Source organism: Eleutherodactylus coqui, chromosome 1 (assembly GCF_035609145.1).
Source record: "Eleutherodactylus coqui strain aEleCoq1 chromosome 1, aEleCoq1.hap1, whole genome shotgun sequence".
NCBI lineage: Eukaryota > Metazoa > Chordata > Amphibia > Anura > Eleutherodactylidae > Eleutherodactylus > Eleutherodactylus coqui.
The window spans coordinates 246,106,305-246,120,970 of record NC_089837.1 but is presented as its reverse complement, the minus strand read 5'-3'; the positions used below and the strand labels follow the sequence as shown (position 1 = coordinate 246,120,970).

Genomic DNA, 14,666 nt, shown 5'->3' with positions numbered 1-14,666 from the left:
TACTCACAGTGATAATCCGGTGAGTAACGCAGTGCATGCTTTCCATAGCGCTTCTATGGAAAGTGCAGCCCTCTGTCCACGAGCGGAGAATCATAGCGATTCTCCGCTTGTGGGACTCAAATCGCAGCATGCCGTGATTTGCTGCAGTTCTGTCAGCTAGGCTCACCGCAGAGAGCTGACAGTTCTTTCCCCTGCTCCCCGGCGGCAGAATATCGCTAGCGATATTCCGCCTTGCCCATGGACAGGGGGCCTAAGTTATACCAAAATCTTGTAATTTAGTTTAGAAAAGAGATGTCTAAGGGTTGACCTAATAATGTATAAATATATCAGTGGACAATACAGACATCTCTTCCATTGTGTATTTATACCTAAGACTGTGACTCTAACAAGAGGGCACCCTCTACGTCTAGAGGAAAGAAGTTTTCCACATAGACTTAGAAGGGTGTTCTTTACTGTAAGAGCAGTGAGACTATGGAGCTCTCTGCCTAAGGATGTGGTGATGGCGAACCTCTCTTAAAGAGTTCAAGAGGGGCCTGGACGCCTTTCTTGAGTATAACAATATCATATGTTATAGTCACTAATTACTTCAGAAGGGTCGGTGATCCAGGGATTATTTTGATGGCTAGATTGGAGTCGGGAAGGAATTTTCCCCCTAAAATGAGGAGAGTTGTCTTCTACCTCATGGGATTTTTTGCCTTCCTTTGGACCAACATTGGGTTGTATGTGGGGAAGGGGGGTATGTGAGCATACAGTGTGCATTAATCAGCTAATAAATTATGTTCGTGTGAGCCTGCTCTTATAGCTCAATTTAAAAGTTGTTAGCAAATTGATTTTACAAGCTTCCTTCTACAAGCTGCTTCCCTCCATTGTGTGATCAATAATTTATAATAGAAATTCTTGACTCAATAGTCTCATTGCATTATTCATGTAGCAAACTAATTGCAGAACATTGATTTAATATATTAGACACTAACAAAATGAACTACATATTAGGCTATTTGCCAAAATACCATGCTCACAATCATTTAGGGTAGTCAGCGTGTACACTTGCAAGATAAAGTAAGTGAACCCTTTCGAATTCCCAGAATTCTTGCAATGATTAATAATAAAATGTGGTCTGATTGTTATCCCAGATTTTTAATGTAATCTTAATGAAGATTTTATAGGTTATACACGAGCAACATAACATAGAATTCTACCTTAAATCATAAAAGTAAAATGAGACGAAAAGACGTGAGGGACGTTATAGGAGCGTTGTTCAAATACAAGACAAGAAATCGAAACAAAGAATTTTTCACAAATCCAAGTTGCAATTACAAACACACACATTCTAACTATACTAATAACACAAACCCTTGCACTGTTCATGCTCATCAGGCTGAGCTCACACGAGCGTATATGAATTGTGTTTTACGTTTTAATATGCAGTACATATCAGCAACTCAAATATGTTGATTTTCACTGTTACATTCACGTTTATTCATTGCGTATAATACATGTGTAAAAAAAAAAAAAAAGAACGCAGCGCGTTCTATTCACCACATATTACGTGCATTAGAGCCCTACTTTTCTCTATGGGTGCGTAGAACACGCTGCACATATGCCATTACATTGTGTTTGGTGCCCTGTTTATATGCAACCTCGCCAAACAACAGATAGGGAAAGAAAAGAAATTACAGCAGGCAGCCAGTGCATGACAGCGTGCGGAAGATACGGAATACACTGCAATACGTGGGGATACTCCAGTCCACACCGACGTAAAACGCTGCATTTTATATTCGTATGAGCCAGTGCAGGGAGAAAAAGAAAGTAATCCTCTATGTTAACCCCTCAGTGACGACGCCTGTTTGCGCTTTAAGGACCAACTAAATTTTCTGGGGGTTTTTTATTGTCGTATTCCAAGAGCCATAACTTTTTAATTTTTCTGTCGACGCAGCCATGCGAGGGCTTGTTTATTGCAGGACAAGTTGTGGCTTTTTAAGGGCATTATTTTTGGGAATATAAATTGTACTATAACTTTTGATTTTATTTAGGGGAATTGAGGAAAAAAATACATTCTGCCATTAGTTGTTTGGACTTTCTTTAAACGGGGTTTAGTGTGCAAAATAATAAATGTGATAACATTACTCTCTAGGTCAGTACGATTCCAGCAATACCAAGTTTTTACAGTTTGTTTATGTTTAGCTATTTTTGCATACAAAACAACCAAAAAAGGTGCTTTAAGATTTGCTTTTGTGCTGCTGTATTCCAAGAGCCGCAGCATTTTTATCTTTCCACATAGCTCTATGAGCACTTGTTTTTTTGCAGAATGAACTCTAGTCTGCATTTATCCAATTTTTGGGAACATATAACATTTTGATTGCGGTTTTTGCCTTTTTTTTAGATTAACAAAACCTGCAATTCTGGCATGTTTTTTATTCTTAACAACGTTCACCATGCAGTATAAATAATATGTTAAATTAATTCTGCAGGCCAATACGATTCTGTCAATACCAAATATATACAACATTTTTTGCAACTTTTTCACGCTTTAAAAAAAGTAAATAAATAAATGATTGTTTTGTTTATCACTTCATTCAAAGCTCCCTAGCATTTTTCGTCAACGGTGCTGTGCAAGGTTTTTTTTTTGCAGGATGAATTGTACTTTTTAATAGTACCCTTTGTTGATCCATGCGACATATTGATCACTTTCTATTTCTTTTTTTGGAAGGAGAGATGGGGAAAATAGCTAATTTGGTCTATATTTTTTTATTTTTTTTTCCTGTGGGTCATTACAAATGCAACACTATCACATGTGTGATTTAAAAAATGTTTTTTTACACAGTAAGGCTGGGTTCACATGGGACGGAATTGCCGCAGAATCTCCGTGTGACAATTCTGCCCATGGATCCTAATCCTGGTATTAGCAAACCATGGGGACAAGATTTTGCAAAAATCTCGTCCACACCGGGCGGCCAATCCGTCACAGCACAGCCAGGTGGAACCAGAGATACAGCGCGGAATTAACAGCCGCAGCATGACAATTCTTTTTTTCCGCTGCGGCCCCTCTTCTCTTTATGGGGAGAGAAAGCTGCAGCGGAATGCTGGTGGCACGAACAGTTCCAAAGCCCACAACGAAATGCCGTGGGTTTTGAAGCTGTGGCTCTTCCACGGAAATCTCATGGTTTTTCAGTGCCCAGCCTAAAGAGGTAAAGGTGGCGTTTTGACCTTTTTATTTAATTTATTTTTTACTACTCTGTTTGAACTTTCCATTTTTGTCGCACTAGGGGACTTGGATGTCACTATATATTTTTTCTTCTAATACACTACCATACTTTAGCTGGCATACCCGGATACTATATTCAAGACTCCAGGTGCCATAGCAACCTATCAGGACCTTACAATCACATCGTGGGGGTCTGAGAGAAAGAGCCCTCTCCATCGGTCAGCGAATAGAATAAAAAGTGGGAATCCGTGGTTTCTTCAGTCCCTGCTGTTAGCCAAGTGTCAGACCGTCATCCGACACCTGCACAACCAGTCTCCCTGGCACGCAAGACCCATGGCAGTCTTCTGATGCAATGCTGTCAAAAGATGGCGCTGCAGAATAAAGCCCCTTAATGGCCGCTGTCAACAGTCATATGGGTCGGTCGTTAGGGGTTAACATGATTTACCCTTTATGACCTCAACATTCATCTCTCCTGCTCTGTGAGCTAGTGAGGCTTATTGCTTCTTGCTAAACTGATGTGGTTTCTAATTCTCAATAAAAATACTTAAATAGGTTTTCCCACAATGACATATGTCAAGTGCAGTCAGGATTCTCTCCCATTCTAGCTGTTGCAGCTGGGTATCTGTTGTACAACACAGCCATAACCCAATGCAAATGGAAGCAGGCTCAGATCCTGAGCCAACTCCATACGCTCCCATCTATAGTGGTGGTCGACAAGGGTTTAATGACATTGAGCTATACCCCCTTAATGACTAGTTTTTTTTAAGGCTGTAAAGGGGTTGTTTGGGAATACCACAAAATAGCTGCAGTCCATGCAACCTGTGAAAATCCATCCAGGGACAGGAGAGTTCATGAGCATTTAGGCAGGGGAAGGGAGCGGGGCATGTCCTGGAGCCATGGGCGGAGCCTGGCACTACACTGTACTAACCAATGTAATGTCAGGCTCTGCCACCTTTTCCTGCTATGGTATACACATACATTCTCTGTTAATAGGATGGGTTTCCACAGGCTACACAGGCAGTAGCCTTTTGTGGCATTTCTGTTCAACCCCTTAAATGATGCAGTAAATGGGTTTCGGTTTTGCCTCCATTATTTTCAACAGTTGTAGCATAAAGAACTGCATTTCTTTAAGGCACCAATTGGGGTTACCTATGCAGTCGTTGATAATTCAGTTGTTTTTGGTAAGAGACTGGTTGCATTGCCTATAGCAAGTCCAAAAGATTCAGTAGAGGATTTGCAGCAGAAATCTGAGGCTGACATGAAGATTTTTGTCGCGATATGTATGTATGTTTAGGATCAGAATAGATAAAAATTCTACCAGTAGTTTTTACACCTTGGTCAGGTTTGAACCTAGAACTACAATGCTACAAGGCAACAGTGCACCAAGACACCACATTTCTTTTTTCTTCTCTGGAGGAGGAGAGGAAGGAGAAGAACAAGAAGAAAACGCAAAGAGAACAAAGTTCATGTAGATATTGTCCTTGGTTACATCTGAACATAGGACTCCAGACTGCAAAGCAACAGCGCTAACCACTAAGCCACCATGCTTGTTCTACCTTCTTCTTTGGAGGAGAACAAGAAAAAACTCGAAACGCAGGGAAAACGTATAACATCTGTAAGGAGCTTTACAAAGTCGATGCTCATGTTGTTCTTGGTCAGATTTGAACCTACGACCCCAGTGTTGCAAGGCAACAGTGCTCACCACCGAGCAATATCTAGATATATCAGTACCATGTGATACTGTTCAATACTAGTTTTATTGAGCTTATGATTCTGCCGAAACGAACTGCCTGAGGTTCAAGTCCTCGCTGAACTGAACTTTTAGCAAAGTTCAAGCACCAAGATTCTAGCAGTATTTATAACACCCACACAAGTTAAATGTGAAGTCTGCTTAGACTTTGCTTGTTGTGATGCTGAGATTACACTGGCAGCTGCAATTTAATATTATCCTGTTTGAAAGTAGACTGTGCTTAACCCCTTGGGCTAAAGGAGGCAACAATTTTTGGCGGATTTGAATCTCCATTTTTCAAAAGCCATAACAGTTTTATTTTTCCGTCAATGCTGACGTAAAAGGGCTTGTTTTTTTGCGTGGCGAACTGTGTAGTTATTATCGGCGCCATTTTTGGGTATACAGACTATATTGTAAAACTTTTATTTTTTTTTTTTATGATCGCAGGGAGAGAAATCGCATCAATTCAGCCATAGATTTTTTTTTTTGCGTTAATTAGGCAGCATAAATGACACAATACATTTTTTTTGCGGGTCGGTACAATTACAAGGATGCCAAAATTCTTATTTTTTTTTTAGGTTTTTCCACTTTTCTGCAATAAAAACCTTTTACTTGGAATTTTTTTTTCTATATTGCTGCATTTAAAGTCCTACAACTTTTTTATTTTTCCATGGACGGTGCACTATGAGGGCTTTTTTTTTGCGAGACAAGCTATAGTTTTTATTGGTACCATTTTGGGGTACATATGGCTTTTTTTGATCACTGTTATTGTGCTTTTTAGAGGCAAAATGCTAAAAATTAGCATTTTGCCTTAGTTTTTTTTAAACGCTTTTTGCCGTGCAGGATAAAAAGCATGTTCAACTTATTGTACGTGTAATTATGGACACGACGATACCAATATGAGAAAAAGCCCCAAAAAAGGTTTTTTTTACATTTTAATTTTTTTGTACATTATTTTGATCAAGTGACACCACTTGTGTCCCTCTGAGGGACCTACACTATACCAGATCTCTCCTGCAATGCCTTATTGCTTATTACAGTGATCATAGGCAATGGCAATACAAGACGCCGTTATCTGGCGTCCCGTTGTCATGGCAACCAGCCGGGCTCTCTGTGATTATATCGCAAGAGCCCGATATCATCACAGAGGGAACGCACTCCTGTAAACCCTTCCCATGCCGCGATCCATATAGATCACGACTGGGAAAGGGTTAACAGTGGGGAGCACATCTTCGATGGACCCTCGCTGTTGCATCGGGAGGCCCGTTATCAGTGACAGCAGACTCACTCTGCCGCATAGCGCGAAATTGCTTATGATCTCGCGTTATCCACATGATGTAAGGGTACGTCCAGTTGCGGGAAGTACCCCGCTGCCATAACGTACCCTTACGTCATATGGAGGGAAGGGGTTAAAGGGTTTGTCTCGCAATTGACTATCATCATCTTTTAATAGGAGATCGTGGGGGTCTCACCGCTGAGCCCTCAACAATCCGGAGAATAGTGATCCAATATTTCCTCCCCTCCTCACTGTGGTATCACTACACTCCTCACAGAGAAGCGATTGAATGGGGAAAAGTCGTTCATGCGTGCTGCTGCTCCATTCATTTTCAATGAGACTGCTGGAAATAGCCTATCTAATTGCCTAGTTTCCCTCAGCCCTATTAAAATGAATGCAATGGCACCATACATATGTGACGACTTATGCAATCATTATCTACATCGTTGCAGCTGGATACAGCAAGCCTGCAGTGAGGAGAAGAGAAGGACTCAGGACCATTGTTCTTGGAATCTGGGGGTGGCTCAGTGCTGAGACTGCCATTGTTATGGTATGCATAGGTGATAAAAGTCAATTATAAGACAATACATTTAGCATCATGTCATAAGGATGTAAATCAAAGACACAAAATGAGTAAATTGGTACATACAGTTTTACGATTGTGTCCATGGCCCCTTGATTCACTTTTAGGTGTCTTTTCTCTTGTTTGTGTTGACATATTCCCAAGTGTACGAACCTGCAAACAAAGATATTACATTATGTTATAATGAGTGTATAAAAAGCATTCAAAAGCACTATAAAATCAGTATCTTACCTAAAGGAACTACATATATAGATCAGATTTTATTAACCCTTTAAGGGGATGATGATTTGGGGGAGATTTCTATCTCCAGTTTTAAAAGTCATAACTTTATTTGTTAGTTAACAAGGCTATATATAAAAAATAATGAATTTCAAAATCCAAATATTAATTGTGAATTGGACTAGGAGATCATAAAATGATGTGCTAAAACCCTAAAGTGTATACAAACTTATGGATTAAAATACTTATTGTCTCAAAGAAATAAAATGCAATAGGTAAAAAAAATGCTACACAAAGCGGAACTGAACACACACAGTTAAACTGAAAGTGATGCAGGATCAAATACATAAAAGATAAATATATATACCAGCTACATACAAGGGATATATGGTGGATATAAAATTAGTGAAGGAATATAATATTGGTAAAGCCCAAAAGAGAGTAAAGGCCCTCTTAGACACAATTTTCACTCGGGGAAAAAAAAATTTAAAAAATCGCTCAAAGCCATCTTTTGAGCGATAATCATTGTGTCTAATTGCATTGACATCGTGCAGTTTTCGTTAAGCCGTCGCTGATCGCTCATCTTTAAGCATGCTAAAAGATCTGTGATCAGTCATCAGGAATTCACAGCGGGATACAGCCGATCCTATTGTTTGGACTGTATCCCGCTCCCTCAAGACAGGCGGGGTATAAGGACAGAGTGGTCCAGCTGTGTTCTCCACACCCCGCCTGGAGTGCTCAGCTGCACAACAGCCGGGAGCTCCGAGCAGAAAACAGCTGGATGCAGAAGATGGCCCCGCTTGTCTTTTGTATCCTCCGCTTGGCTGTATAACAGCCGACCGCTCTGAGTGGGAAACAGCTTGATGCAGAAGACAAGCAGACCCGCTTGCCTTCTGCATTCCCCGCTCAGAGAGCAAGGTGATTGCTCAACGTTTGAGCAATCACCTTGCGCTAAAAGCACACAAGGATTATCGCTCAAAAATCGCTCAAAAGATTTTTTAGAGATAATCGTTGTATCTAAACCAGCCTTTAGTCGGCCAGATAGGGGATGTACACAGGGTATCTTAGAATAATCATATATTGGTCCATCCCCATGGGGGATTTTTTTCTAGCTGCTCATTGAGATTGTTAGGTGGCAGTATATTTAACCAAAAAAATTCAGAACATTTCCTTCAATATTAATCTAGAGAATTCACCCTAATTAATTTTCTCGAGGAGGATCAATCACATACCAGAAGGATCCATACTGTGGTGATTTATGAAATACCGGAAAACACTGTGTTGTGTAAACCCCTTCAGGATATTGGAGCAGTGTTTATTGGCCCTTATTCGAAGGGTGTTTAGACTTATCTCAAACCACATGCACATTCCAATAAATAAATAATGTTTGAGCCATAATTCAAGAAGTCTCTCATAACATTGGATATATTTTTGTGTTCCAGAAGGCTCTCTTTCGTATTATGTTTGAACAGCATTTGCTACCTTGTGTTCCACACCTGAAGGATTCTATAAGGGGTTTCCCTTTAATCCCCTGAAAGGGGGGAAAGGTACTCACTCAATATTCTTCAGAGTCTTGTTCTTTCAGAAGACCACTTTAGGGTGTTCAGGAAACTTGGCAGCCAAAAAAGGGTCCCCAAGTAATATCTCCCATTCCAAACGGAGGAGGAACAGAAGCATTACAGATAAGAACTATATAAAATCAAAACGTAAGTGAGCGTGTTGTACTGTGTTGACTGGACACAGCGCTCAGCCAATCAGACCCAGCGCTTTTTAGGAGGTGGGGATTTTTAAATCCCCAGCCAGGAGAACATACTTCAGAAGAGTGTCAGGGAGCCAGGGAGAAGACACGCCGGAGTTGGACAGCGCCAGAGGGGTAATGTATATTTTTTATTTTTTCAAGCAGCTTGGGCTTATTTTCAGGGAAGGGCTTATATTTCAAGCCCTTTCCCGAAAATTACTGAGGGAGTTGCCTGCAGCCCATCACTTTCAATGGGGCGGCAGCAGCGCTGGCCCCATTGAAAGCAATGGGAGAACATCGCAATCATCTGCCACATCTGTGGCAGGGAATTTTTTCATCCCCCACTGCAGTCCCCTCATCACTGAACACTGTGACAGTGCTGTCACAGTGTTCAGTGATGGGGAGACTCCCTGTAACATCACCCGATGTTACGCGCAGCACAGACCTTGCTGGTGAATGCATGTCTTATCTTTTGCAGGTGCAAGTATTTTGTGTCTGTAAAAAAATGGACATGTGAAAACTACACAGGGAACCAATGGTTCTAATAGACGCAATTTTTTGCGCGCACATAGGTGCACGCAAAAAAACGCTTGTCTGACTTCAGCCTTAACTTGCAAAATTCCAATGCTTTGTCAATTTAATTTATGTTAATAGGCATACTTTTTATCAATATGATGAAACGTAATTACAAAGACATCATTGCAAAAACTTTGTATGGTCTCAAAAGTACACACAAATGATAGCTTATAGAGACACTATAGTAAATTATTACCTGGTATAGATTTGAAGATCAGTCTCAGAGGGAGCATCTGAAAAATTTATTCCATATGTATCTTTCGTTGACTGACAAGTTGTCTGAAAGATAATTAAAAACAAACTTCAAAATGATGCTTATAAAACTTGTTCAGCTGGAACAGTTATGCTAATAATGGCTCTACATCTAACTGATGAAAATATGATAAATGTTTTTGTATCATAAAAAGTATTATAGGAGTTATACCCTTAGCTAACCAGAAGAAAAATATAATAATTGCTAGCCTTCAGAGCACAGAGTTTCCGTTCAGTAAATGGAGGCAGATTGGACCGGGGACAGTCTGCAGCTCTGGTTCGGGGAGGTCTCTGTTGCTATATCAATCTGTGACCTTTCACTTCTCCACCCAGCATCTTTACTGCACACAGGCAGAGTCTGTGCGCAGAAACGCAGACATTGGCGGAGAGGTCAGTTGTCACAAACTGATTTTGGTAGCAGCGGCCACCCCGGTCCAGAGCTGCAGACTGAGTGAGCTGACAGCTTGTCTGGTTGCTGCCTGACCAGCTCGTAGCTGGAAAATATTTTTACTGGTCATTTAAAAGGCTATTAAAAAATAATTACCAGCTGGGTCGCAACCTGCTGCTCCTCTGGGGTCCTGCAGACTGCCGCCTGAGGCAGCAAGCTTAGGTCACCTCATGGTAGGGATGCCCCTGTACAGGGTCATACAAATATTGAACTTCATTTGTAAAAGATAGAAATACAAGAGTTCTTTTACAAGGGTAAGAGAAGGCAGCTCAGGCAGAAAACCAGAAGTAGAATATATTTAATCAGAGAATTCTGTGCTGGAAACATAGCAGACCATCAGATTTTCTATACGGGCAAATATTGAATTAAAGGAATTTTATTGTATATTTAACAAATAACATTTTATTTCATCAAACAAGAGCATATAATTAAAAAGTATAACTATAAATGGTACATTAGTATGATTATACATGTGCGTTTAGACCATGAAAAAGAAATATACACATGCAATTTGTATAATGCTACCTGTGTACAGTGGCACAATAGATTTTAAACAAAACAATCAAGTCATGATTAAAGTAAGGACTTTCAACTTTAATTAAAGGAGTCAAACAAATATCTTCAGCTAAATAACTGATATTTTTGACATATTCACAGGCTCAAAAGTAATTGAACAAACTAACAATTATAAATAAGGACTACTTTTAAGACTTGGATGCGAATGCATTGGAGTCAAAGATCATCTGAACTCTCTTAACTCATGGACACTTCAAATTACTGACTTTCCTCCCTAGCGATACTATTGCCCTGCCTTTACTAGATCAGCCTGCTGCTTGTTTGTGGGTTTTTCTGTCTTAAGTTCAACCAAGTTGAGATCAGGTGAACTGCCAATGAATATGAGAGAACTAGTAGTTGCAGGGCTCACTTAAATGAGCATGTCTGAATGGCCCAATGGAAATCAATGGGCTTTTAGGACTGCATATTACACCCATGCCAGGGAGCCCGCAGAGAGATAGACAGACACCCAGCAGCCTCACTGCTGAGGCCAGTAATTATTTGCAGCATTCACGTGTGTTGACATAAAGTCAGTCCTGCAGCACCGTAAACACCAGCAGAGATCATTAGAGCTGTGGCAATGGAACCACTTGGGAATCTGATAAGTACTACTAGTTTTATTAACCTAGCTGTGTGGCTAGCTACATGCTCGTCCCAAGCCCGGATAAATAAGGAAGGGGGGTAGAGAAAGCAATGGCAAACTACTCTACTTTTTCTGCCAAAATACTTTATGGATCACAGCCGGACAAGGATAGGAATGCATGGAGAATGATGGTCCATAAAATGACCGAAAGTCTACCTCGATTAAACATATAATCACCACCACTAGGTTGATTAGACTTGCACTACATGGAAACTTTTTGTAGCTTGACATTCCAATTTTAACTATTGAGTGACAGCTGCAGTTCACAGAAGTGCAGTTATTTGCATACAACTTACAACTACACCTTATCCAAATCCATTGTAGTGGTGTAAGAGGGTGTACTTGAGAAGAGGGAGGAGTTCATGTGCTTGAAAAACTCCCCCAGCAGAAAGAACATAATAAGCAATTTAAAAATGTAATTATTGGGACTTGATGCAAGCAATTTGCCTTATTTGCTTAGGGCCTCAAAATCCCTAGCCCCAGCTCTAGTGATGAGGTGTAATATATTTGAAGTGACAGTTCTTAGGGATCATTCCCACGGGCCTATGCATATTTCAGTAGCGTAATAAGCAGCATATTTCCATGACCAAAATATGCATATCCCATGGGCATTTTGGCACTTCTGCTGATTTTTCACATGTGTAAAAACCCAGCGCATTTATGCACGCAAAAACGCAGCAGGAGGGCCCACTGTCCAGGTGTGGGAATACATAGGCTTTGAATTCAGTGGCCTATTTCGCCATGACATACACATTAAAATAGGACAACCCGCATATGTGAATAAATCCACTGAAATTCAATAGATTCCATTCACTGTATAGCACGTGGGGTAATTACACCTGCGTGAATGAACCCTAAGTTTGGCGGGAAGGAGTAGTGGACTATTTGCAGTAGGGAAATTAAGTTACCTTTCTAATCTCTCATGAGCATAAGTATATGAGCATAAATTGTTTGAAAAGTTAATACCCGTTTAAAGGTGCTTAACAGAGGTATGATTTACGGTCCATAGCAACCTATGCATTGCAACTTGTAGCCACTTACTGAATAAATCTCTGTGCTGCACATTGCCTTATGGAGTTAAAGAAGAAGGGCCGCCCCCGACCGAGGTGATTTTTTACAGCGTTTAGTGCTGCCTTTTCAGCACTGCGCTAAACACTGTTCAAGTGTTCAATGAAGCTGCTCACACAAGCGTCAAAACGCAGCGTCCTTAACGCTGCGCTTTGACAGCGATGCATGTTCTATCTTTGGCTGTTTTCAGCTCTGCGTCGCCTATTGAAATAAATGGGCAGCGTTAGCAGTGCTGCTGAAAGTGCGGCACAACTTGGTGCCGCGTTTTGGGCAGTGCTAAACGCAGCGCTAGCAGCACTACCAAAAAAAGAAAAAAAGCTATACTCACCAATGCTGGCGCTGCTTTCTGGGGCTCTGGGCACTTGTGAGAAGATCTTTTGCTAGTGACAGAGTTTGACAAGCCCGCCTCCAGCAAGAGATTGCTCTGATTGGCTAATCCAGCACCAATCACAGCCAGCGCTGGATGCACCAATCACAGCCAATGAATGAATGGCTCACGTCTCAGCCAATCGGAGCAATGTCTTGCTGGAGAAGCAATCTTAAAACCCTGTTACCAGCTAGAGATGCTCTGCATGCACAGACAAGTGCCTGGAAGCCTTCAGGGACTGTGCCTACCAGGTGAGTACTTGTTTTTTTTTTCCACCTTCCCTGACTGTGTTATCAGCTGAGCTGAAAACGCAGCCAAAACGCTGGCATAACGCATGCCACCACTGCTAAAAAACGCAGCGGTAACTGAAAACACCTATGTGGGGGAGACCTTAGCCTGAAATCTTCATATGTTCTCAAACTTTTTCTATACGATACTTATGTTAAATCTTAAATCAAAGGTGACTATTCATGCTTTTATGAATTCAAGAACGTTTCTTGTTATATTGCACCGAAACTGCCACACAATGGAAGCAGGTGTAACATAAAAGTTGCAAAATCATTTATAGACCCTCCCCTATTTTCTTGCTAAAAGTGTAATTCTCTATTCAGATTATTATAAAAATTGCTGGATACAATTGCTAATGTATCCAACACATGGAAACTACTGTGCTTTTTGTACAGAAATACAAATCAAGTCTATTTTGAGAATTATAAAACAGCAGGACTTTGTTAGCCTGCTGAACGCTTCCAAACTTCCCAGAAACTGGTGTGCATTGTAGATGGATACTAAGTATATGGAGTTACCAAAAATATAACAAAAAGTCTTTGCTGCTTGGTGAAATTAAACATTTTAATTGCTACTTGAGGCCTGATTTCTCTTCTAGGAGAATGGCTTTTAGAAGAGAATAACTCCGTAATATCAGCACCATACAGCAGCACACAATGTCCCTGTGGTAAAGTTTTATGGAGGCATAGACACACATGCTTTAGACCCCCGGGTAGTCTCCTGCACGGATTATCCGCGACATTCCACACTAATTCAAACCAATGGAGCATCCACATGTGCGCTCATGTGAGCGTACAGCGACTGCAATCTTCTACTCATGGGAAAGAAATTGCAGCATGCTCCATTTTTGCGTGGACGGCTTCTATTGAAGTTAATGGAAACTGTCCCACCCACGAACCCATCCACAACTGACCCATACAGCATATACCTGTGAGCTGTATGCTTTTTAACAAATAAAGAATATTTTTTTAAGTGGTAGAAGCCTCCACACCTTTTTTTCTCATACACGGGAAAAGCAGGAGTTTAAAAAAAAAGTATTTACTGCTCATGTCCGGTGGCGAGCTGTATGGACTATCCGCTGTACAGATGAAGAACAAAAACTACAGGTATGCGTGGTCGCCGCTGCTGCCAAGGTTGGATTTTGCTGCAGGCTTAAGCACGCGGAATTCAGGTCTGCCATGTGAAGGCAGCCTTAGAAATAAGTTAGGATGCTACTGTAACAAAATAAAAACATTGAAGTTGAATACATTTCAGCCTCGTGAAAAAACTAAGTGCAGGGTTCAGTCCACATTTTTGCCATTCTGAGGGGGTATGTACTTTTTTGTCTTCAAACTGCAAAAAACTTCAAGCAACTACAGATCTCTCTCTTGTCTCCCCCCTCTACCCACCGCCGCCCCCCGAATCTGCTTGGACAGTATACAGTTACTCAAGAACAGCAGTGCTCGCCAGAGATGAGCGAGTATACTCGCTAAAGGTAATTGCTCGAGCGAGCATTGCCTTTAGCAAGTACCTGCCCGCTCGAGATGAAAGGTTCGGGTGCCGGCGGCGGGCAGGGAGCTGCGGGGGAGAGCGGAACAGAGGGGAGATCTCTCTCTCCCCCCCCCCCCGCTCCCTCCTGCTGACAGCCGCTACTCACCGCTCCCCCGCGCCGGCATCCAAACCTTTCTTCTCGAGCAGGCAGGTACTCGATAAAGGCAATGCTCGCTCAAGCAATTGCCT

The 14,666-nt window shown here is 41.3% G+C and overlaps 1 protein-coding gene across 5 annotated transcripts in view; it reads right to left on the bottom strand.

The window, feature by feature from the left end:
• The window catches only part of FIG4 (FIG4 phosphoinositide 5-phosphatase), a 260,535-nt gene that overhangs the window by 32,525 nt on the left and 213,344 nt on the right, over positions 1 to 14,666 (bottom strand). For all 5 annotated transcript variants that reach the window (XM_066607721.1, XM_066607713.1, XM_066607706.1 and 2 more), the window contains 2 exons: positions 9,523 to 9,605; positions 6,860 to 6,946 (listed from right to left, as the gene is read on the bottom strand). In XM_066607721.1, coding sequence (XP_066463818.1) covers positions 6,860 to 6,946; positions 9,523 to 9,605 — 170 coding nt within the window. The remainder of the gene's footprint in view (positions 1 to 6,859; positions 6,947 to 9,522; positions 9,606 to 14,666) is intronic.